Raw genomic sequence first — 23,658 nt, 5'->3', positions numbered from 1 at the left:
AGTACATAGAGCCCCAAATCCCCAACTTATCGGTGTGCATCTGCAGGGGGGGGCATGTGGCAACCTGTTGACATCGAAACGCCTCGTGGCACGTCCACTAATTGCTTCTGACGGAGGCAACAGGTTGAGTTTAGCCAGCCGAGCTAAACATTAATTTTGACCAACGTAAACGCCATACGCTCGACTGCCCTGGCCTCCAATGCCCACGCCCTTTGACCCCCATCACCGTTTTTCGGCTGATTTTTGTGTCCACCATAAGCCTTTGCCCTTTGCCCCGCGACCTTTCAACCCCAACCCCATCCGCACGTCGAGCCTACCTGTCACTTTGCATTCTTGTTGTTTACGGTTTAAGGACGAAAAGGTGCGAAAAACAACACCCCTGCCAATTTCTATCTACAACTATCTCAGTCAGGTAAATAGCTTTAAAGGCGGAGGTAAGGTATACTTTATCTTGATTATGCTAATTCGTGTTTATCAAGAGCATGTTTACTGCGAAACCAAGTGGAAACCATATGTCTCCAGTCAAAATCATCTAATTAGGCAAATTTAAAAAAGAGGAATTAATTAAGAATTAAAACTAAAAAAAGTAGAGAAAACTGTATTTTTAGTGGTTTAATTACCCCTAACCATTTCTTTTGAAAACACTTAATTGCATTATTTCCATGTAACGAGTTTAAAGATTTTTGAGTAAAAAGTTTGTATTATTTAAAGATTTTTGAGTAAAAAGTTTGTATTACACAAGAAAATCAATTTTAAAGTAACGATTTCTAAAAAATTCAAAGAGTTATATTTTTGATAAATTAAGTTAGTAAATATGTTAGAAAAATTGAATTTGAGGTAATATTTTATGCATATAATAATAAGGACAAGCTTAAGTTTTTTATTTAACAAATCAGTTTTTAAACTACCTTTCGTTAAGCAAAAGCACACTGTGCCTACTTTCAGCTAATTCATTTTCATTCCCCCTTCCTCAACATTTTTCAAAAATCTATTTATGTAAGCCCATATATCTTCCCCACCCCCACAATATTACCCACCTTATGAGCTGATTCACCAAACTTGATCGAAGAGCTTATGCGAAAGCTTTTCTAGCCAAACAAAACAAAATTTTGAAACGAAGCAAACAAAATTAATTCTATCACTTGCAAAATATTTACCAGAAACTGGCAATCAAAGCCAATTGACAGTTTTTCAGTTGAAAAATAAGCCAAATTAAGCCAGTGACTGATCAAAAAGTGCGATTCTTTGGAAAAGTGAGTGGGAAAACTAGACGAAATTGTAAAAATATGTCGCTTTTCCACTTTTCAAGGGGGAATAGGCGAGAGAAGCAAGTGGTTTCCCACACACTTGTTTACCAAGTGAAAATTAGTGGTCTCCAATTAAATCGAAATTAGCAACCAGATAAAATCGGACAGCTGTGCTCGTGCCCCGCAAATGTTTCCATTGAGAGGCTCCAACTCCAGCGGATTTGTTTATGTTTAATATGAGGGGGCTGTCTGCTGCCGAACCCTCTTGAAATTGGTCTGTCTAGGTATTCGAATATTAAACGGTTGAGCATCAATAAAAGGAATTGAACTATTACGAGCTCCCAACGCAAAAAAAAAAAAAATCTGTAGAAAAACTTATCGTCTGTTTAGATCATATATAACTACTAGAAGAAGGTTTTTTCTATTCTTTAAAGTTTAACTTCGGTTCTTTATATTGAGCCTTACCTGTGCTAATATCGAGAGTAAACAGTTTCGCCTGGTCAGGTCTGTTTGTTTTGGGCTTTGGGTTTGGCCGGTATCGGTGTTTGTCTGAGCATGCTTTTGGAGCATGCTGCGGTTCCCAGACAGCGTGATTCACTTTGGCTTTAACCCTCTGAAAGTTACACTAACCCAGAAATTATCTAAGCTACCTGATTTAACAGATATATTCTCCAATCCTGGAAAAAACTAAAATATTTTTAAATATATTTATTATTTGTGCAAATTGGGACAACCAAACTGTTGCAAATCCTTAAGTACCCTTGACCCAATGCCACAAAGTACTGCCTGAGGCCTAGACTTGTTAACCCCATAGAGACTGCGAGATTTTCCCCCCATTTTCTCACTCCAATTTCCACAGATTTCGCGTGTCGCGTCCATGCTGTGCCTATTTTTAGAACCACTGTTGTCGCCTAATCAATGCCGCTGCATGTAACAAATATTTGTGCCCCCGAATCGCGTTGACATCGTGGCGAGGGATAAGAGCAGGGATAGGAATAGGGATATATCCCCACTCCCAGGCAATCGTCCTTAGATTACCTCCTGCAGGGACACGCTTATCGGCACGTCAAAGGGATTTGGCAAGGACAAACGCGAGTACGTAACCAGATTTGCATGCTCACTGCTAATTAAGGATGGGTGGAGAATGGGTGGAGAATGGGCCGATGTCACTGGGTAGTGGGTGGAATTTATGAATTTCGGCTGCTGTTTTATTGCCCTCGAATGTGAACTTAACGACCCGGGGAGTAGGAGGCAATGCACGCACCGTACACGAAGGCAACGCATGATGCACTGAATCGGTGATTCGGAGGGCGGTGGGTGGCGTACTGTCTTTGTTCTATAGCACAAAAACCCGGTGACAATGTTTGGGGAAATCACCACCGGACGAAACATTATAAAACTGCAGCTGCCCGAGAGGCAGCAAGTCAAACCGAATCGCAGATCCATCAGGGATAGGTGTCGATAGCCACTCGAGAAGTTCCAAGTATCCGGCAATCTTAAGGTGACTTGATCTTCAGAGCTGATTGTACTCGGGCGATAATTGCACGCTGAGCGGAAAAATCTGTGGCGGAGAATCCCCATCGATTTGGGTTTCTTATCTCTAGAGAGTGTGATGAGAACTATCCAACGGTTATAAAAACGAGTCTCAACCAGAAAATCTCCCAGTTCAAACCGAAGCACTGAGACATCAACACGCTGATAAGGCAATTTCAAACGCGGAACTAATCTCCTCACACTGAATTATTTCAGTGAAATCCATCGTATTCCTATTCGCATTCGCATTCCTTCCAAACGCGACAAGGAGTTGTCAGAAAACTGAGATCATGCCTGAGAAACAAGTGGCACCTGCAATTAGCAGCCTGGAGGATTTTGCGCATAATTTACCTGGGTATGTACGAATTATGCGATAATTAACAACGGAAGTGTGACTTTGCCCTTGTCATGTAACGAGCAAATTACTGATAAGCCATTCGCTTAGTTTCATCTCAACACTGCTTAATTCCCTTTCAAAGTTACTAAATTAAGCTCTTTTCATATTCATATAACAGAATGAGTTGGGTGACCTGCAAATTATCAACAGTGCTAATTCACTAAATTCTAAACAATCTTTTTCAGGTATCTAAGTGCTGAAACGCCAGTTGCCGTGCTCCTGGATTACGATGGCACCCTGGCTCCCATTGCGGATAATCCGGCGAAGACCAAAATGCCCGTGGAACTGGAGGCCATACTGCACAAGATAGCCAAGCATCCGCAAGTTTTTCTCGCAGTGATCTCGGGTCGCGGCCTCAAAGATGTGCAAAAACAAGTGAACATCGATGGCACTACCTATGCTGGCAATCACGGACTGGAAATCGAGTATCCCGATGGCTCCCGACACGACTACGAGCTGCCCACCGAGATCCAGAAGAACTACACAGCTATGGTTAAGGAGCTCAAGGAAAAGGTGGAGAAGAATGGCGCCTGGGTCGAGGATAAGAAGGTATCGCTCACCTATCACTACCGAGATACGCCCGTAGCACTGAAGGATCAGCAAAAGCAGCTGGCCTCGGAAATCTGCAAGAAGTTTGGCTTCCGTGCGAATCAGGCCCACGAAGCCATCGAGGCGAAGCCGCCAGTAAATTGGAACAAGGGAGAGGCTGCCCTGTATATTCTAAAGCAGAAATTCGGCGATAATTGGCCACAGGAAGTCAGTGTGATCTTCGCTGGCGATGACACCACCGACGAAGATGCCATGAGAGTGAGTTGAAATGGTACTTTTCCTAAAAACCCTTAACTTTATATATCATTTCAGGTGCTCAGAGGCTTGGGTCGCTCCTTTAGAATTTCGGCAGATGCGCAGATTCAAACTTATGCAGATTTCCGGTTGCCCAAGCAGGCTGTGATGACCGATCTCCTCAAGTGGATAGCTAATGTGTATGTTTCTTAGGTGTAATCGAATTTAGAAAAGCTGCAAAGTTGTTAATGTAATTTGTTGATTTTTTACATCTATAACAATTTGAAATTCTGTTTCTGCATAAGCAATATTGAAATTTGATGTTCAATTTATGTATGTGACTAGTTAGTGGAATTAGAATAAAATACCTGTTTTTAATCTAATCATGATTTTTTCCCTGGAATAATGAAAAAGGTATACAGAGGGATTAATTTGAAATTAAAATTTAATTCTTACCAACCTTCATGCAGCGGCAAGTAAATATTTGTTGTATTTAAGATAATCCGATACACAACTGTTCATTAATCTCAAAGCAAGCACAACATTCATTCTTCGTTTGAAGATCAAAAGAAAATAAATAAATCATTGAATGGAAATGTTTTGCGAACTGAACATTGATCCAGGGAAATGATTCTTCCGTTGCGGAAAAATGTCGAACTTGTTGAAATAATCCCAAGAAACTCCGATAAACTTAGATACCCCAAAGTGTGTCATATTGTCATATAAAAAGAAACACTTCCAAAAGACAAACAACCTCAAACAAAGGTGCATGAAAGACATCATCAAAATATATATACATATACACACTATATAGCCACCCCCCTTCACCGCCACAAACCGAAATTTGCGGCTATATAGATAGACGCCCGTGTGTGTAGTCTTTCATTATACAAGTATATAAAGGCCTCACATACAGTCGAAGATCCATTATAGAATGTGCTTTTTTATGCGCATATGCCTCATAAATATTGTGGGAATTACTTGGCCAACGTACGAGGCCAGAGTTGCCACCATCCGCTTGGAGAGAGGCTAAAAGCAGAAAGAGAACAGATTGGATCGCGGATACTTATAGATCGCAGGCGATATATGGCTGCTGGGGATAGCTGGTCATTAGTATTAAATCGGTCGAGGAACGTCCAGCACGACGCGCAATATCCGTGAGATACAAAAGAATCTGAAACAGAGATACACATCCCAAAATGGCTGAGCAAAAGAAGGCACCACTGCTGAAGAAGGAGGAGGACTACGTGAAGGCCCTCGAGGGGTGAGTTTTCAAAGGATCAGCCGCACAGGAGCTTCAAGGATCTAAAGAGCTTCGTTTCCTCGACAGATTCATTAACCCCGAAACCGATCAGGTGGTCCTGTTGCTGGACTACGATGGCACCCTGGCCCCACTCACCGAGGAGCTGTCCGTCATGCCCAAGGATACGGAGATCAACATCAAGAAGCTGGCCGCCAACGAGAAGATCTTCATGGTCGTCTTCTCCGGTCGCGAACTGAGCGAGATCAAGAACCACCTGAAGTTCCCCAATGTCACCTATGCCGGCAACCATGGCCTGGAGGTCGAATATCCTTCCGGCAAGAAGTTCAAGATCGAAATGCCCGAGGAGCTGCTGGAGAAGCACAACAAGCTGGTTTCTGAGCTCAAGGAAAAGGTAAGTAATATACTTTTGAGTCTAGCTACTCAAGGGTGGATATTGAGTAGATATAGGAATATAGCTAGAAGTCAAAAAGGGTTCTATCTTAACCTAAGTTCGTAAAAAGTGATACAATCTGTTGTAGATGGAAGTTTCAAGTTATGTGATACATTCATACAATAATTAAGTTGAATGAGATACAAATTAGTTAGATAAGAGATGGAACTTTAAGCCAGATCATTTACTAAACCATTTCAATGTACTACAGGTCGTGTGCTCCGGTGCCTGGGTGGAGGACAAGAAGATCTCCGTGACCTATCACTACAAGGGCGTCACCGACAAGTTGAAGGCCAAGCTGATCGCCGAGGCCAAGGGCTTGATCCAGGCCCATGGATTCCAGCTGATCGAGACGCCCTACGCCCTGGAGGGCAAGCCCCGCGTCAACTGGGACAAAGGTTAGTGGCGTCCACCAGATGCTCCAAAGGGGGCTATTAATACACCCGTCATCGTTAAACAATTTGCCAACTGTTGCCATCCATTTGCAAGCTGTCCCCATGGCATTCCTTTCAGCTTTCAGTTTTCCGCACTTCGGCACCTGCTCGAACAATTCGATTTTTGACTCGACGCTTCGATGATTTAATTATTGCTAAAATTTCTCTATTTTCTCTATACCCCGATGGGAATTCAACGTGGGAGTCTTTCACAAAAAAATATATTTTCTACGAAAAATTTAACACACTCACACACACACGCCGCTCGAAAGTTCACTCACAAAAATCAGACAAATTTAAAATGTCTGAGAAAATCATATATACATATATACACAAGGCGGCGGTAGACAAAACATCCCGCAGCCAACTGATGTCAAAAGCGCGCCTAAAACTATATATACTTGTCGTCTTCTATATATTCATATAGTCACTCGCCCGATACCTTATGATAAATTAACATATCTGTGTAATTTCTCATAGACACAAGATTTCGCTTTCGTTTCTCGAATTTTTCATCACTTGTTCTTGCCGCTAGTCACAATATTTGCGGAAAGTTTTCTGTTCCAATTGAAAACACACACTTTTCGCTTTGGCGGGGGTGTTTGTAATTTTAGCTCTTCTAAAGATGAATGAAGCCAAAATCAAGCGAAACCTATTTAATTTGATGACGTTTTCCACTAACGATCCGTGCTTTTAATAAGATATATAAGTCAGATATATACAGATTTTTAAAGGTATAGGTAAACATCGATTACAACTGAATAGATTCTATTTACCAATTTAAATTTTCAAAATTATTAAAAAGATAATTTCTATTGATGAACTTGTAAAATACTATTGAAATAACGTAGTTTAACTTGTTAAATCAGTACAACATTTTAGAATGCTTAAATTATTAATTTGAAATTTTTTCCGCCCATCAGAATACCCAAAAAATACCTATTTTTTAATCACTGGCTGCATTTAAACATATCCTCAATTATTGATCTACTTTAATCCGAGCAAAAAACGATAAATAATTCCGAAATTCCTGAAAAAATATGTATAATAAATTCGTACTCCCCTTGAGGAGATTTATGGACGCCACTTGTCACCTCTGTCCTCTAGAAGACAGAAACCCATTCCCAACCGAAATGTCGCTCAGGCCAATGAGCCGTGGCGACAAAATACATGAAACGTATTTAAGCAGATATATTCGTGTATGAGATGCGTGAAAATCAAAAATTAATTATGATTGTGTACGCCTCCAAAGGCAATAAATTTATAGGGGCCAGAATGAAATGATTGCAAAAAGTAAAAGCCGACAGAAATTCGAAAAATATTCTATATTTTCGAGGGGCGCATACAAAAGAGAAGAATTGTTGGTGCCGTCTGAAAAATAAGAGAAAACTGCAGCAGATCGGGAAGGAGGTGGAAAATGGGTGAATAGACTGCGTCACCAATTAAACAAAAATGTGGCGTTAAACGCTAGCAACGGAAAATGAAAGCAGAGTAATTAAAATAATTAGCTGAGGTAGATTAATATTCCGTTCAAATGCTCTAAATTGATGTACAAACCTACTGATTTTTACTGCACACCGAGGGGGCAGCTAAATGATTCGATTTCATCTATTCAAACACTCACTTACTTGGCCAAACCGAAATTACGAAACGGAAAATAGAGAAGATCCGCCCACGTAGACACCTAAAAATAATTCACACAAGATGGGGAAGAATTCGGTTCTGTTTCTTTGCTGCTGCATGCGATTTATATGATCTAAGATGTGTGCCGAGAAGAATTTTAGACATTAGACATTTGAAAATATTGTTCTCGCTTGTTTATTGAGCGATTTTGGATGAATTCCAGCAGTGCATAGCTGGTTGTATACATTCCACATGGCTTCCACAACAGATATGAAACATTCAATTGACCACAGGTTGCATTTATGCCAAAATAATATTTTAAGAATGGTTTAGTTTGCAATACAAGATTGAAATATCCATTTTTTACCAATTTCGTTTTACCTTTGCAGGTGAGGGTGCCAAGATGATCCTGGAGAAGCAGTTCGACGCCGACTGGGCCAAGAACCTGAAGATCGTCTACGTGGGCGACGATACCACCGACGAGGATGCCATCAAGGTGCTGCACGGAATCGGCAAGACCTTCCGTGTGTCCGAGCTGCCCACGCTGAAGACCTATGCCAACTACCAGATCAAGACCGTCGAGGAAGTTGGTTATCTCCTGAAAGCCGTCCAGGCCTACTACGAGAAGAAGAAGAAGGCCTAAGCCCATCGCCAGAGGATATTAAGCCTAAGCTAAATTCCACGCACACTCATACACTCAACACACATCATAATTACACCTAAAGAGGAAGGATACGTCCAGTTGGCTTAAAGTCAATGCAATTACTTGTAAACTAGCTGGACAATCGCTCTCGAAATCTTTTTTGTGTCTTTGATTTTGCCAAATAAAATATAAATACAACATTTTTTAAACTTAACACTTGGGTGCTTTTCTTTAAGTTACTCTTCGTTCTGCCTTTTAAAAGCTTTATTAGATGAATTATATTTTCGGTATGAAGTAATGCTGCACGGAATCGGTAAGTCAGATTAATCTAATTAATTGTCTTTGAAATTATATCTTAAAATAGTATTAGAACATCCCAACATTATGTTTTAGACAATTTTACTATTAAAAGATACAATTGAATTTTAAAATACATAATAATATAATAAACTGGTATATATGAGGCTCATAAATGCAGACTTATTAAGAAAATTATAAAGCCCAAACAGTCTAGATAACATACCAAATCCCGGTCCGAACAACGTTGATCTTTTGGGATGTGTAAACATGTCTTATTAAGCTATGCAATACAGTTAGAGTTTGGTTCTTCTTCGCTTAGTTCCTGGTCCTATTCCACGTCTCAATACCCTTTATCGCCGCTCCCCTTTAAGGCCACCACGTCCTCCACCTCCACGGCCGCCACGTGTGCCCGGTTTCGTTGTCGTTTGGGGTGCGTTTGCTGGGGCCGCAGCAGGAGCAGTGGTCACCGCGCTTTGGGTGGCGGGAGCACCTGGTGCTGCAGCCACCGCGGGCTGCGGAATGCCGGTGGCACCGACCTTGGCGGGCAAACCGGGAGCTCCACTACCGGCCGGCAGTCCCGCCGGAGGAGCAGCGGGATTGGTCACCGCCTGCTGCTCTGCCCGTTTCGGCTCACTCATGTTCACGCTCTCGTTGAAGACCATGCAGTACTCGCCGATCTTGAACACCTCGCCGTTCTTTCCGGAGTAAAGGGTCAAGCAATGCCTCCAGATGGAGGCGTAGCCCTTAGTCAGTCTCACTATATCGCCTGGTGCTATCAGCTTGCCCGGCTCGTCCCAAATCGAGACATTGATGCAGGCCGTGGGGTCGCCCACCTTGAAAACGTTTATTATTATTATTAATAGTTTTTATTTGTTTTTATGCGAGTAATGCAACAATTGACCCACCTTGAAGTTCCGCACTTCACGGTTTTCCTTTGTAACGGTGGCCACGCCCACTTCCAGGACGATGAAGATAACATTGATGTTCTTCAGACCCGGCTTTATGTCCTTAATGGGAATGCATTCCACGTTGTACATTGCAAAATGAGTGTGTTTTTCGAAAGTGCAAAAATTATTTGTTTTGTTTTGGCGTTGTGCAGCGTTGCCAGACGTTTAGACGGCTTTAGTGTGACCGCGCCTAAAACAGCAAAAAATATTTTAGCTTGCACTGGAAATGTTTATTGAATCTTTTCAAAACAATTTTTTTTACTATCTTTTTTTCGCCATATGAATTGTTTCATATATGTACATATATTTTTTTATCTTACAGTAAATTAAAAAAGTTTAAATAGTTTTCTTAATCAATCATCACATTCTAATGCAACGAAGAAATAACATTATATTTAGAAACAACAATAACGTTATCAATTTATATCTTTCAATAAAAACCATAATAATAATTCAAAAAGTAACATAATAGCAACAAATTTAATTGCAAAAACTAAAGTTGGGTGGATCTAGATAAAAAAGCTTTTTCATTTCCGGGAAGCACACAGCGAATGTGAATGAATCATTGTAAGTTTCTGACTGTGCTAGCTGTCAATTATCTAAAAATATACCATAGAGCTCTGGCGCATAGATAAAATCCACAATTAACCAGATAATTTAATTAGAAGCCTTCAGAGCCGTTTACGCACAGAAAACTGGGTAAATTGGCCATATATAATATATTACTTTAAAAATAGTGGTGATTATTTTGTAATCGGTATACACGTTACTCGTAGAGTAAAAGGGTATACTTGACTCGATGAGATGTTTGTAACAGACAAGTGGAATACTTAATCCGGATCACTAGACTATCCGGCCATGTCCGTCCGTATGTCCGTATAAACGGAGTGATCTCGGGAACTCAAAATCTAGAAAGTTAAAACTAAACGTGCAGATTCGAGAGACGTAGAAGCAGCGCAAGTATGTTTTAAAAGTTTGACACGAATTGCCAGAATCGGTGGATAATCCGAAAAAATTTTTAATGTTCTCAGTAATTCTCTTAGTAACGGGCATCTGATAGTCGAGCAACTTGACTCTAGCGTTCATTTCGGAAATGAAGTGTCAATATGTTAGGCGTGGGAGACATTCATATCTAATTTACACCTATATATTATACTATACTGACAAAGCTTTACAAATAATGATAACTTATTATGCCATATCAAATTTCTTGTGACAATATTAATAAGAAGATCAAATATGCTTATCAACCATATTCCCGGGTCTTTAAAAAGTCCGACGATTTCAGTATCAGTTCATTATCAAGTTTTAGCCTCAGTGGTTGTACACAATGCTTAGGTCTACGAAAATTATTTTGTGCGCATTTGTTTTGCTGTATCCTTACGGATCCTTGATCGAAGCCCAGGATGGCAGGCGCTACGTGTGTCTATTGTCCGATCCTGCGAACCAGTGCAGTGCATACTGTGTATCCGCACTGCAGCCGGTCATCGATCACCTTTCGAAGGAGCAACAGGATCGGGGAACCTGCGAAGTGAAACTTAATGAAACTGTGGCGAAACTGGACCAGATAGGAGACCAGTTGACGGAGACACAAATCCAAATAGAAACCCACAGCGCACTCCTTGTGAGAAATCTTACGAAGGCAATTCCCCAGAATCTTGAGCAAAGACTGAAGGACATAGAAGGCAATCAAACAGCCCTGGGTAGTCAGTTGAAAGATGGACAGAAGAGCACGGCAAGCCAGTTGACAGCCATCCAGAAGACTCTATCCGAGATCGAAAGGAAACTCGTGCTGCAAAGATACCAACAGATTGGATCGAGGTATTTGTACATCGAACACAATTTACTGGTGAACTGGAGGACCGCCGAGCAGATGTGTATTGACATGGGTGGCCACCTCGCAGCCTTCCAAAATGAGCAGGAGTACAATGCCATAGCGACCCAACTGAACAAGGCGAACTACTGGCTGGGAGTCAACGATCTGGCCAAACAGGGCGAGTTTATATCCTTGGCCTCGGGCAAACGAGCCACCTACTTCAGGTGGCGCAAAAATGAACCCAAGTATAACAATCCCACCCAGCACTGCGCCTACGTTTATGGGCACGAGAACGTAATGATTGTTCTATCCTGCACCACTGACCTTATGCACTTTATTTGCCAATCGGACACTGATGTCTAGTTTTAATGTATCAAGACTAAACATGTATAAATAAATATTCCCGTACTTTAATATATTTCACTGAAAATCACAGTGGTTTGGTAAAGTCGTTACAAAATTTCTTAGTGGTTGAAAATGGAGACCATTTAAGAAGGTTCAAAATTTAGAGAATGCTTAATAATAAACCGCATTCAGCAATCAAATATATTTTTAACCTGGTTTAGAGCCAATTATTTTAAATGACTAAGAATTTACGCAATCAGAAAATTTCGTTTTGAATTGTCGTAGATATTCATCAGTATGGCGCCGTAAATAAATTTTCGGAAATGAGTAATACGCGTAGAAGATTGCTGTTATCTAGTTTATTGTACTTTAGGATTTTGAATCCCCCACGTCGTAAATTTAGATTGCTACCTCTTTAATTTATTGCAACCAAAATTTACAATGCTTCATACATTAAAACATCACATGACGTTTAAACAAGAAATAAAAGACAAATTGTTAAATTTATTAAAAAGAAATGGGAATGAAATTTTAATTAAAAAACTAATTAATTAGAAAACTAAAAATTGTAAGAAAGAACAAAAAATAATTAAAATGTTAATTGGTAGATGTCATACTAATAAAAACTATAAACATATGTAATATTGTAATATTATATAATAGGCAATTAAGTAAGGTTTGTATACAATTTAAAATTTGTTTAGCTAAAATAGCGTTAGAATGCGATATTTGTCTGCACTAACTGCGCATCTCTAGCGCCTTGTCTTCCGATAGTATGTCCAATTCCCATGGCATTCCTCTGGTCACTCTAATCAAAACAATACAAGAAAACAGGCATTTTTGTGTACAAATATTGAAAAACGTTCTGCGATACAAAAATGGCCTTGGAGTCCGGCAGCAGCAGCTCGGAGTCGGGCAGCTCCTCCACCAGCGGATCCACCAGTTCGGAGACAGGCAGCAGCTCGGACACGGATTCCAGCAGTGCGACGCCGGAGGAGAAGCCATCCACGAATTCCTCCGCCAAATCCCAGACGCAAACGCAACAACAAACGAATTCCGGAAATGCACAGAGAAGAAAGCCTGCTCCTTCGGCGGCGGAGGAGAAATCCAAGCCGAATGTAGCGCCCCCCGGCAGAAAAGTAGCCAATCCTCCCAAAAGTAAACTCTCCAGCGACGACGACGAGGATGAGGATTCGGCGCCGCCGGCCAAGAAGAACTCTCGTGCCATGGGCAGTTCCACAGTAACAGCAGCAGCTGCCGCCTCTGCAGCCAGAAGGAAACCACCCGCGTCCGTCAACAAGCCCAGCAATCCAGCTAACAAACCCAGCAATCCTACCCAGCGAGCAGCAAACAACAACACCAACCGATCACTGGAGAACGGCGAGGGCAAACGACCCTCGCTCTCCTCCTCGTCCAACAGTACTGATGACTCCATGAAGATCGTCAAGAACGGCCGCAAGGTTCCCCTCAAAATGGCCAGCACGGTGAGGCCTAAACAAATCCGAGGAAAACTGCCCCCGGCGAAGAAAAACGGAGGAGGACCGGTGATCAGCAGTGACGGCAGTTCGGGCTCCGAAAGTGGCTCCAACTCAGGCGATGAATCAAGCTCAGGGAGCGAATCTGAGGGAACTGACTCCAGCAACTCCTACAGCTCGCAGCCAGTAAAAGGAGGAGCTAAAGGTAGGCAGGGTATATCAAGATTTTAATGTTGATCAATAGGTACTAATAGTAATCATCAAATAAAATGTAATTTTTTTTTTTATTGCAACAGGTAAGAGGAGCGGTCCTCCAAAAATGCAAAACTCCGACAGCGAAGAAGAGCGAAAAGACAAGGCCAATCCCATGAGGAAACTCACGCGTTCACTCAGCATGCGAAGGACAAAACAGCAGCCCAAACAGGACACCGATTCGGAATCCGACGGCGACCTAGAAGATGACAAAATTATGATCTCGAAAAGTGCCGCCAAAAAGCCAGCGCCCTCGAATTTGAACGTCACCAAAAGCAAGGTGAAAAGGGAACCCATGGGAATCAGCAGTGGAGTCCTGAGCTCTATTAAATCCCGACCCGTGTCGCCTATTACCCAGACTGAAAAGAAGTGTCCCATCGAGGGCTGCGATTCATCCGGTCACCTGAGTGGCAACTTGGACAAGCACTTTTTGCCAGAGGCCTGTCCTATCTACCACAACATGTCCGCCTCGGAGTGCAAAGAGCGGGCCAATGAAAGAAAACTGAGGAATGAACAGCGACTAAAGATGCCCGTCAACATCGTCACAGCGCCGGGTAACCAAAACACCAATCTCAAGACGCTCTCGCCCGAGCAGCGCGAGTTTCTGGCCAAGATTCGCGAGTCAAGGGCTAACTTCAAGCCGGCGAATAATAATTTTTTAGACTCAAAGGTGAGAATACAACTAATATAAAAATCAATATTAGTTTATTGCCAATTATTTCATTACCCTCTTCAGGTTAAACTGGAAAAAGACGTAACGGATGAGGACCGGGAACCAAATCTGTCGGGCCTGGTGCCTGACTATGATTTGCAATTGTTCCGGGAAGCGCAAGCTCAAGCCTCCGAGAGGATAGAGGACGAACTCAAGGACCTGCCCGTGGGAAAGGGAATAAAGTAAGTGTTTAGTAATATAACAAACTCAAGATTATCCAATTGCAACTCTTTCGTATGACAGATATATCAGCATGGGCAAGTACAAGATGAAGGTCTGGTATCAATCCCCCTATCCGGACGATGCTGCCCGCCTGCCCAAAATGTATATCTGCGAGTTCTGCCTGCGCTACCAAAAGTCAGAGACGGGCATTAAGCGGCATGCCGAGAAATGCGTTTGGCGGCATCCGCCGGGCGATGAGATATACCGCAAGGGCAAACTACAGGTGTGGCAGGTGGACGGGAAACGATATAAGCAATACTGTCAACATCTGTGCCTGCTGGCAAAGTTCTTCCTGGATCACAAAACCCTCTACTACGATGTGGAGCCCTTCCTTTTCTACATTATGACGCTGGCCGATGTGGACGGATGCCATATTGTTGGTTATTTCAGCAAGGTAAGTGAAGTATTTAATTATAATTCTTATTATGCTAATACAAACAAATAACGATATACTTCATTTCGAAATTAAACATTACGCAGGTGATATAAATTGTTCACTTTGATTTTCCAGTTTCTCATCCATGTATAAAATATTAATATGCATACACATGCAACGCCGAAAAACGTTTAAGTCTTATAACTGAATTATTCATCTAAAATTGATTTTGATGATTTGAGTTGAGTTACATAGTTACATATGTGTGCAAAATAAGTAGAATATTTAATAAGGAGCGTAATAGGGAGCTGCATTGCTTGCAGAGCTTATTTTAAGTTATCTTCTTAACTACAAACACTACTGCTCCCATGAATTCCTTCGCAAATGAAACCCATAACCGGAAAGGTGTATCCTGCTTTAATGATTTCGATTCCTAATTGCTTATAATTTGAATAGTCACGCCTCAATCGTGCACCAGAATGCTTCCGAACTTTTATGGTTATTCTCTGGCATAAAATTGAATAATAACATTTTACAGTTTTATGATTCCTTTATGTCTGGAGACGGTATAGAGATGCGAGGAATGTAGAAGCCGGCATCCCAGACTCTGAACGGCAGCCACAACCCATGTACGGTACATACTTGTATGTACCGCCAACCAGACTATATGGTTGCATGGTTGTGTTCAGAGGCAGAGACAGTGGCCCTGCCTTGACCATGCCCACCGAAAACCAGATGATTTTTCCATTTAATTTTTTTGTCAACGTTTTCGGGTAAATAAGCAACAGACAGAGAGAAACAAGAAGCGCGAACGAGAGAGTCATTTCCCCTGGCTTTAAAAAGCAGCCACGGTTTCTTGACCTCCCCCAGAATATACGGAGTACGGAATACGGAATATACGGGTCCGGCGATACATTCACGGGCTTTGGGGAGCCCACCTTCGGTTTGCAGTTTTACTGCAGAATGCAGAAAGTTTTTGGGCGCTGGCAGAGACTGGGTTTGTGTTACAAATTGCGCATGTCGTTGGCTGATGCTGCAGCAGCTCCTCCCGCTGCGCTCCCGATTCTCCTGCTCCTGCTCCTGCTGCTGATGATGCCCCTCTTTGGAAATCCTTTTGTGAACCCTCGCAGTGCTGGCGCAGCATCCCGAGGCAGTCAGAATTTGGTAGTTTGTACACATACTACAAGTTTACATATATTTACTACGCTACGTGCTGGGACATTCATAATTTCTTTACTGCCATGGGAGACGAAATATAATCCGAGGGAAATGTTTCAAGAATGTATTTGAACGGAGATAGTGAAACATTTTTAAAACTATTTCAGAAAAGTTAGGAATCATATCATATAACAGCTTTTGAATAATATTTCGAGTCATTTAAAAAGTTATTAATTAATATTTTAAAAGTCGTATCTGTGACTAACTTAGTAAAAATATATATAGAAATTGGATCAAAGCTTTATCCTTAAATCATGACATTGCATCTGCCAACTAGGCTGCGTATAAACTCGAGTGGACACCCAACTCCTTTCCGTTTGGCGGTGATAATTTTCGGCAATCCTTTGTGCCGCAGTTAACCTCCAACTCTCTGACTCCAAAACGGGGTCCAGACAGCAGCCAGACACCGAGGATTGGAGTAGGGAGTTGGATTGGCAGGCAGGGCACGCTGCTCCGATGCTCGGATGCTGGGTACACGATTGAGGTCGTGCACCTCTGGGCCGGGTCCGGGAATTTCTGATTCCAATTCCGATTCTGCGTCTGCGCCTGCTCCACAAAACTGCGATTGCCCGGGCTGGGCCAGGAAAATCCGGGGTGAAGGATCTCGGGGTGTTGACGGGGGGGATCAGATTGGGAAACAGGGACGACTCCTCTGCTATGTGGTTGCGTTCCCAGACATCAGGGCAGACAAAGGAAAAACGAGCAAAAAAAAAACCGACCTCAGAAAACAAAAAGCAGGCGTACTACAAAGGGAAAATCAAAATGAAAAACCTGCAGTGTACATAAACGAATTTCCGAATTGTTGCCATATTCCAGATCCAGCACACAGCAATAAAAGCGTGGACATTTAAATGAGTTTTAGGTGCTTTTAAAATATTCTTTTACTTAGGGACTTCTTGGGTAATTCACCCTACATATCATATTCACTAATAATATGGTAACTTATTATTTGAAGACTCTATTCCTCATGTGGACTAAACTTTCCCTTTGAAATCTTCTTAAAATCATCTTAAAATATAAATTTAAAGCACATAAATGTTGCAATTTCAGAATGATTTTGGCACTGTGTGTTCTGCAGGGGATTGTTTTTTTTGGCAATGACCGTGAGAAGGGATGGGGGGGGGGGGGGGGGGGGGGGCTGGGCATGGCTATATCCATCCATATGTACGAGTCAGTCTGTCTTGCGTATATATCCCGATCCCCAGACTCGTGGTCCTGGTGCTGCTCCTGCAGCAGCTACATATGTATGTGTGTGTATGTATGTGCGTATGTTTATGTATTTACGCACAGTTCTCTCGCCAATGTGGCCATCTCTTTCCCACCGTTGCAGCCATCTCTGTCTGACTGTCTCTGGCGCTGGCTGTCTATCGATTCATTTAATTTTGCTGGTCATTGAACTGCCGAAAAAAGCCAAAAGCGACAGATAAATGTTGCCATCATCTCTGCCACTTGCAAGGGCCCCATTTCCCCTCATCTTTTGTCTGGAAAATGTCTGTCTGATCCCCCAACTCTGAAGCTTTTCCCATGCCACTTTTCGTCGATTTTTCCCAACCCCAAGCATCATTTTCCCCACTCCATTAGCGTCTGCCATTGTTCTTGAATCTTTGTAATTGATTCGATTTTAATAATATGTGCGCTAACCTTTGCTTACTTTTAACTGGATTAGTGAAATCCCTAAATTACCGCAGATAAATACCTGGTTTATTGGTATTTCTAATTTGTTAATTTATTCACTACATTTCTTTTTATACTTGCAGCATATTCCCTTCCTGCAGGAGAAGAACTCGTTTTACAATGTGTCCTGTATCTTAACATTGCCGCCTTATCAGCGAAAAGGTTATGGGAGATTACTCATCGATTTCAGTAAGTTTTACAAATCTTAAGAATGGTTTATGCAGTTTGGTACAGTTAAGGGGATTTTCTTACAAGGTTATGGCACCTGTTGCACTTATTTATGATAGTACTACAACTATTTGTCTAGTAAAAATGGCATAGAGGATTTGCCTCCTAAGATTTTTCCATTTTCTTAAAGCCATTTAAATCTACAACAATTATGCAAGGAAATGCATTGGATTTATGTATCTTACTATGCTTCCAACGAACTTTATCTTGTGATATTATGACTTCAGACTCAAACTAAGAAATAATGGTTCTTATTAATTTCTGATACTGGCTTCTTATTAACTGAATAATTTCTTGTTGATTAAATCTTAATCTTCGACTGATTAGCTGCTAAGCTAAAAATTCCCAAGAAGCTTTTCACAAGAAAACTTAAATTTTAAACATTTTATCTTAAATATTTAATGTTAATCAAAAACTGTTAGTCTAATAATTTAAAAGAATGGGAAGCGAATATGTTTCTTCATTGTGAACCGATTAAAAGTTTAATCAACTCCGAACGACGAATTCTTCTGTGGTCTCTTCTGCGCAATTCTTTCACTGGAAGACCACAGTGACCCTGAAAATCATATGATATCAATTACGTCGGACGAAGTGGTTAGGATTCCACTGAAATTGGGCTTAAATGAGGCTTGTTAGTGAAAAAGTATATTGGCCACTAAAATTTTCTGGCTTTATTGAGTCTTTGTACCCCTTCTCTTTCTTCCGCTGAGTCATTAGTGTGTGTGTGTGGTATGGTGTGGTGTGCAGGTGTGTGTGAAATGTAATCATCATTGCATGAGAAAAGCCAAACATGAAGGAGACTTTGGCTCAGCTTTCCAATTGCAGTTTTCCCCCACCTTTATCTCCACTTCTGCTTCTTCTCCAGGTGCAGAACATGCAATTTCTGCATCAATTAAACGTAGACACACACAGGTGCACTGCATATCGCATAAGTAATTTTTAGCGGCTGCAACGAAAATTGTTTAAAATTAATCCAAGCCCACAGACTAGACAATAAAAACACACACAGCCCCAAAAAAAAGGTAGCTAAGTAAAAAATTATGAGAAAAAGAATTACCCAGCCATCAAAGAGCGGAAGGAAGGGGCACGGAGGGGGGAGACAAAGAGAGTCTTGAGTCATACATTTACATTCGCTATGGCGTCGACGCCGACCGCGAAGCCGGCAGAGGCGGCGGCATTTGTGTCTATGTAAAGTCAATACATGCAATGCCACGGGCGTGGGGCGTGGAAGGTTGCTGAGGTGGTTAGGGGGGTTGGGCGGTAATGAACGAACGAAAGAGCGAGCGAAACGACATTGACCTTACACAGACACACGCGAAAGCCCACAGACACAAAGCCAAGTGCCGGCCGGCAAAAAGAGTAATGGTCAACCATGGAGAGAGAGAGAGAGAGAGAGAAGGGAGCGGAAGTTATGTTGAGAGAGCGAGTGAGGTGCACGGAAAATAATTGATTAATCTAATCTATCTTAGGAAAATCTGGTATAATTCTAATTTTAAATAAGAGCTTTGTGTTAGAGCTTGGATTAATTATTTTATTTTTTGTATTGTGGCGCTTACTTTAACAGGTAGTTATAGTTATTTTGTAATAAAATGATATTTTATTGGGGGATAGGTGATCGCGGTATATTTTAAAGTGGTGTAGGCTTCGGCCTCAAATCTATCACGATCCATCACTATCTTTAACCACTTACAACATTTGTTTCTACAATTTTCCTTTTCCATAGCCGCAGTAGATAATATATTATTATAAGGAGCTCTTCCAACTAAAAGAATTTTAATTGATATTTGAAATATCAAATTTTGGTTCAAACAGTTTTTCAAAGCTTCCACTAAAGTTTAATCACGGTATAAAAAGACAACTCGGCACGAGAACTGTCGCAATTATATATATTATTTTTTAAATTACATTTTCTCACATTAAAATTATTTTGTTGTATGTAAACGCCGCATGGGGCGACGTGCAAATCATTTTCGTCATTATTAACTGGAATTGCTTATTTTGCACATGGCAGGTGGAAGGAATATGCAGACAGACAGGGGTTAACTTAACCCACCAGTCCCGAAAATCGAACAGATCTAGCCATGTGTGTAAGAGCGGTACGGCCATACAGCATTTACGTATGTCCAGGTGTACAAAATGCAGCACGCAAAATGCAAATGAGGGGGCCAAGTTTACAGGGGCCGCACAAGGGTTGCCACCTACTGCATTAATTAACGAAACTTTCTAAAAACCCACAAACAAAATTTACCCAAGTTGCCAAAAAATATACGAAACGTGCCGCTTAAAGTTTGCTTTTATCTTTTGGGAGCCCCGCATAAGCAACATACCGGCAAAAAGCCCTTACAGTGGGGATTCATTAAAGTAAACATTGATGATAATAGTACAAATTCTTAATCTCTTAAGCGAAAGTTAACAAACCTAATATCTTGGAGAATTGACATGAAATCTGGATTTTGTAAGATTAAGAATGTGTTTATAACATAAAAAACATATTTCAAACGGATTAGTTGCCTGGTAGTGTTAAAAAATTAAATATTTTTGGGAAACAGGAATAAGTTTCTGAATGAGTTATACTGGGTAATGACTGTTTATAGAAGCTTGACTGTAGATGAATTTTAGCAGACACAACAACACCAGAAGAGCAACAAAAACAACAACTGTTGGCGGCAGACAACAAAGGTCAGGACAGGTCACAATGAAAGGGCGTCGTCCTCTTTGGCGAGCACAAAAGAGCGAGTAACGGTTACTCTCTCTTTGTTTCGCTCTCTCGCTGCTCATTACTCACTGCTTTCCACACTCTGGCAGCTGCATAAAAAACAAGAAAAACGCATAGAAATAATAATTAGAGCCTTGCTAATTTGAGTTAAAGTTGAAGTCGCCGTCCCCTTTTGCACATTTAGTGTAAATTTTCATTCTTTAACTCATTACTGCTCGTTCGCAGCGCCTGTGGCTATGCAACAACAATGTTGCTGCGTCAGCGGCGAGTGTGCAAGTGCGAGCAAGAGCGAGAGCGAGAGCTTGACTGTGCGAATCAGAATGGATCGATAAAGTCGTCTCGACGTTCTCACCCACACTCCCCCTTTCGCTCGCACCAACACCGCCCTCTCCTCTCGCTGCGTCAGGATTTATCATGGCTTGGTGTAGGGGGAGGGGGGCAAGAAGCGAGACGAAGTGCGGCACAAAGAAATCAAAGTGCCACCCGAAAACGCCCTCTTCTGGCCAAAAGTCGCATCCAGAGCAGGACGAGGGGGCTGCCCCTCGAACTGCATAAAATACTGCGCACAGTGGTTCGAGACCAAAAGGATACACCTAACCGATCATCTTAATGTTTTTTAATTTTATAATTATCCAAAAATTTTTATGCTAAACTTAACATTGTATATATGTAAGTATATATAAAAGGACTGGCATTACGAGTCTATCTAAGGGTCCTTCTGTTGATAGTATTTCAAAAGAGTTGGGACTCCTAGTCCATATTGTTTTATTATTTTGGTTCCACTGTGCTCGGTGGGCAAAAAGCGAAGCGCTGCGTTTACTTTTGCTTGTGTGCGTTCAACCCTGCGCTCGTCCAGTCAGTCAGCAGAATTCTTCCCCCTGCCCCATGCTGTTTTTCCTCCTTCCCGCCTATTCCGTCTGCCTTCTCAGCTGTGTCTGCCGTCTGCCATTGAGTGAGTCCTGCTCTCCCATTTCTCTCTCCCGTTGCTCCACAGCTGGCGCCATGGGAGGAGTAGGGGGGAGCAAATCCAAAAATATCAGTTATCCTGGAAAGGAAAATAGCATTCACTGCAATAAATAATAAAGAACCAAATAATTTCATTTTGTAATTTCCAACCTTCCGTAGCAAAGCATTGCCTACTTTTAGGCGTATTGATAATTCACGCTAACTACGCCCATGGTGCTGTGCTCCTCTCTCGCTCTGCTCCTATTTGCCTCCTCTTCTTCTGCTAACTGTTTTTTTCCCGAGCCTGCCTCAGTGGATTTTGTGTTGTGTCCTCGCTCTCTCGTCCTCGTCAATTTACTTAGCTTGCACTCATTGTTGCTGTTGCTGCTGCTGCTTCTCCCCGCCCGCCGTCCTGCTGTCCGCCGTGTTGTTGTTGTTATCTAGAGACGGGAATTGTTGCTGCCAGACGGCTCTAGAATCCAGCGTGTATTTTCTTGGGGTGGGTCCTTCGGGGGTGACACTGTCGTTGGGTTGAATGTACGCCAGAACGTTGCTTAAATGTGGATCCCCTGCCCGCGGATCCCCTTGAATACTTTGCGGAATCCTGTCTAGACACAACACGAACACACTTAAGCACACATATACACACACACACACTGGCCAGGCAGAGGGCGGGCCCAAAGTTGGTCACCATAAATAATACGCCGGAACTCGAGGAACTCCGTTGCGCCTCTATCTGTAGCATACTTCTTGGGGTCTATTTTTTAACCCGCATCCGCATCCTTTCCGGCTTACTTGCAGGCTATCTGCTGACCCGCGTGGAGGGAAAAATCGGCTCGCCGGAGAAACCTCTTTCCGATCTGGGCCTGATCTCGTACCGCTCATACTGGAAGGATGTGCTCCTGGACTACCTGTGCAATCGATCGGGCAACACGATCGCCATCAAGGATGTTTCGCAGGTGAGTTTGTTTGAAAAACATTTTTATAAATACAAAATATAATATAATGCCTGTTTAGGAAACTGCGATATACTCATACGACATTGTGAGCACCCTTCAAGCTCTCGGCATGATGAAGTACTGGAAGGGCAAGCACATAGTGCTCAAAAAGCAGGTAAGAGCTTAAAGTGAACTGAAAGGAATACCCAAACTGATCTATGCTTCTTTCCAGGACGTTTTGGATGAGTACGAGGAGAGGGTGAAACGAAGAGGAACCTTCCCCAAGATCGACGACTCCTGCTTGAGATGGCAGCCCTTCATCAATATCCAGCCGAGCTCATCTCCATAACCACGTGGTTGGAAGCATGCCCGGGCATGCTTTGCGGACGCCGACGACGATGACGAATCCTTGGCTCCGAATTCCTGATTTCAACGATTTTATTTTTGGGTGGACTCCTAAGGAACCACATCTCCGTTCCTCGTCAATCTTGGCTTGATTACCTTGCTAAAATAATAATTATTTGCATTTATCTTAGCCGATATATGCCTTAATCTAAAATACTTTATGTAAATCCACTTCCCCAGCCATGATACTGTGGTATATCGAGGCCGACAACAATTGGAGAATGGTTTTTAAGGAGCTTTTATCTCAACTTTTTTAATATTTGTTGGTAGATCTTAAGGCCAGCCTATTGTAAACATATGTACGTGTCTGTGTCTGTACTTGTTGGTAGCTTAGAATTGTAGTAATTAGAGTCTTAAGTTACATAGTGAAATTCTCAAAACGAAAAAAGCTTAAAAAGATAAGAAAAATATACTCGGTTTACGATCAAAGACTTGCCTTGAGATTTAGATGAATCATGGAGAAACCGAAGACCAAAGGTGGAAGAGGAAAAGGAAAGGAAGAGAGGTGAGTCAAGGAGTGGACTGTGTATGTGTTCGCGTGTGTGTGTGTAGCAGCGCAAAATGTACACACACACCAAGGAGACGAGCGCATTGACATTGTCGCTTCGCCGGGAGAGACAGGTGAGAGGGGCGAGAGGTGTGCAGACCAGACGGGTTGGTCTTGGGCGCGGGGTTGGTGGGGTGTACCCAAAAAGCATACACATGCACCGAGAACAGCGCTGCAGAGCGTCGAGC

At 42.1% G+C, this 23,658-nt stretch overlaps 5 protein-coding genes across 6 annotated transcripts; 4 read left to right on the top strand and 1 right to left on the bottom strand.

The window, feature by feature from the left end:
- The first annotated feature begins 1,112 nt into the window (after positions 1-1,112).
- Positions 1,113-4,340, top strand: LOC122622747 (probable trehalose-phosphate phosphatase 1). 2 transcript variants are annotated; one of them, XM_043801372.1, is made up of 4 exons: positions 1,113-1,253; positions 2,997-3,135; positions 3,363-3,984; positions 4,039-4,340. In XM_043801372.1, coding segments are annotated over exons 1-4 (897 nt in total). In that variant the 5' UTR covers positions 1,113-1,252; the 3' UTR covers positions 4,174-4,340. The 2 variants fall into 2 exon arrangements, with proteins under 2 accessions (XP_043657307.1, XP_043657308.1); XM_043801373.1 differs by lacking the exon at positions 1,113-1,253 and having other exon boundaries at positions 2,907-3,135.
- Positions 4,341-5,064: 724 nt separating this feature from the next.
- Positions 5,065-8,568, top strand: LOC122616534 (probable trehalose-phosphate phosphatase C). The gene is made up of 4 exons (XM_043792021.1): positions 5,065-5,224; positions 5,291-5,615; positions 5,866-6,052; positions 8,101-8,568. Exons 1-4 carry the CDS (start codon positions 5,160-5,162, stop codon positions 8,352-8,354), a joined length of 831 nt encoding a protein of 276 aa, XP_043647956.1. The 5' UTR covers positions 5,065-5,159; the 3' UTR covers positions 8,355-8,568.
- Positions 8,569-8,627: 59 nt separating this feature from the next.
- LOC122616525 (SOSS complex subunit B homolog) lies at positions 8,628-9,782 on the bottom strand. Its single transcript, XM_043792010.1, has 2 exons — positions 9,560-9,782; positions 8,628-9,487 (listed from the first exon to the last, which is right to left on the bottom strand). Exons 1-2 carry the CDS (start codon positions 9,689-9,691, stop codon positions 9,005-9,007), a joined length of 615 nt encoding a protein of 204 aa, XP_043647945.1. The 5' UTR covers positions 9,692-9,782; the 3' UTR covers positions 8,628-9,004.
- A 1,115-nt stretch (positions 9,783-10,897) lies between these two features.
- Positions 10,898-11,842, top strand: LOC122625859 (accessory gland protein Acp29AB). The gene has a single exon (XM_043805893.1). It carries the CDS (start codon positions 10,932-10,934, stop codon positions 11,778-11,780), a length of 849 nt encoding a protein of 282 aa, XP_043661828.1. The 5' UTR covers positions 10,898-10,931; the 3' UTR covers positions 11,781-11,842.
- A 732-nt stretch (positions 11,843-12,574) lies between these two features.
- Positions 12,575-23,307, top strand: LOC122617718 (histone acetyltransferase KAT7). Its single transcript, XM_043793679.1, has 8 exons — positions 12,575-13,442; positions 13,534-14,159; positions 14,226-14,383; positions 14,445-14,817; positions 17,775-17,880; positions 22,382-22,539; positions 22,598-22,693; positions 22,751-23,307. The coding sequence occupies exons 1-8, from the start codon at positions 12,641-12,643 to the stop codon at positions 22,865-22,867; spliced, it is 2,436 nt and encodes an 811-aa protein (XP_043649614.1). The 5' UTR covers positions 12,575-12,640; the 3' UTR covers positions 22,868-23,307.
- Positions 23,308-23,658: the final 351 nt, after the last annotated feature.

The sequence above is a fragment of the Drosophila teissieri genome, chromosome 2L (assembly GCF_016746235.2).
Source record: "Drosophila teissieri strain GT53w chromosome 2L, Prin_Dtei_1.1, whole genome shotgun sequence".
Classification (NCBI taxonomy): domain Eukaryota; kingdom Metazoa; phylum Arthropoda; class Insecta; order Diptera; family Drosophilidae; genus Drosophila; species Drosophila teissieri.
The sequence above is the reverse complement of the archived record's forward strand: the minus strand, read 5'-3'. Positions and strand labels throughout refer to the sequence as shown.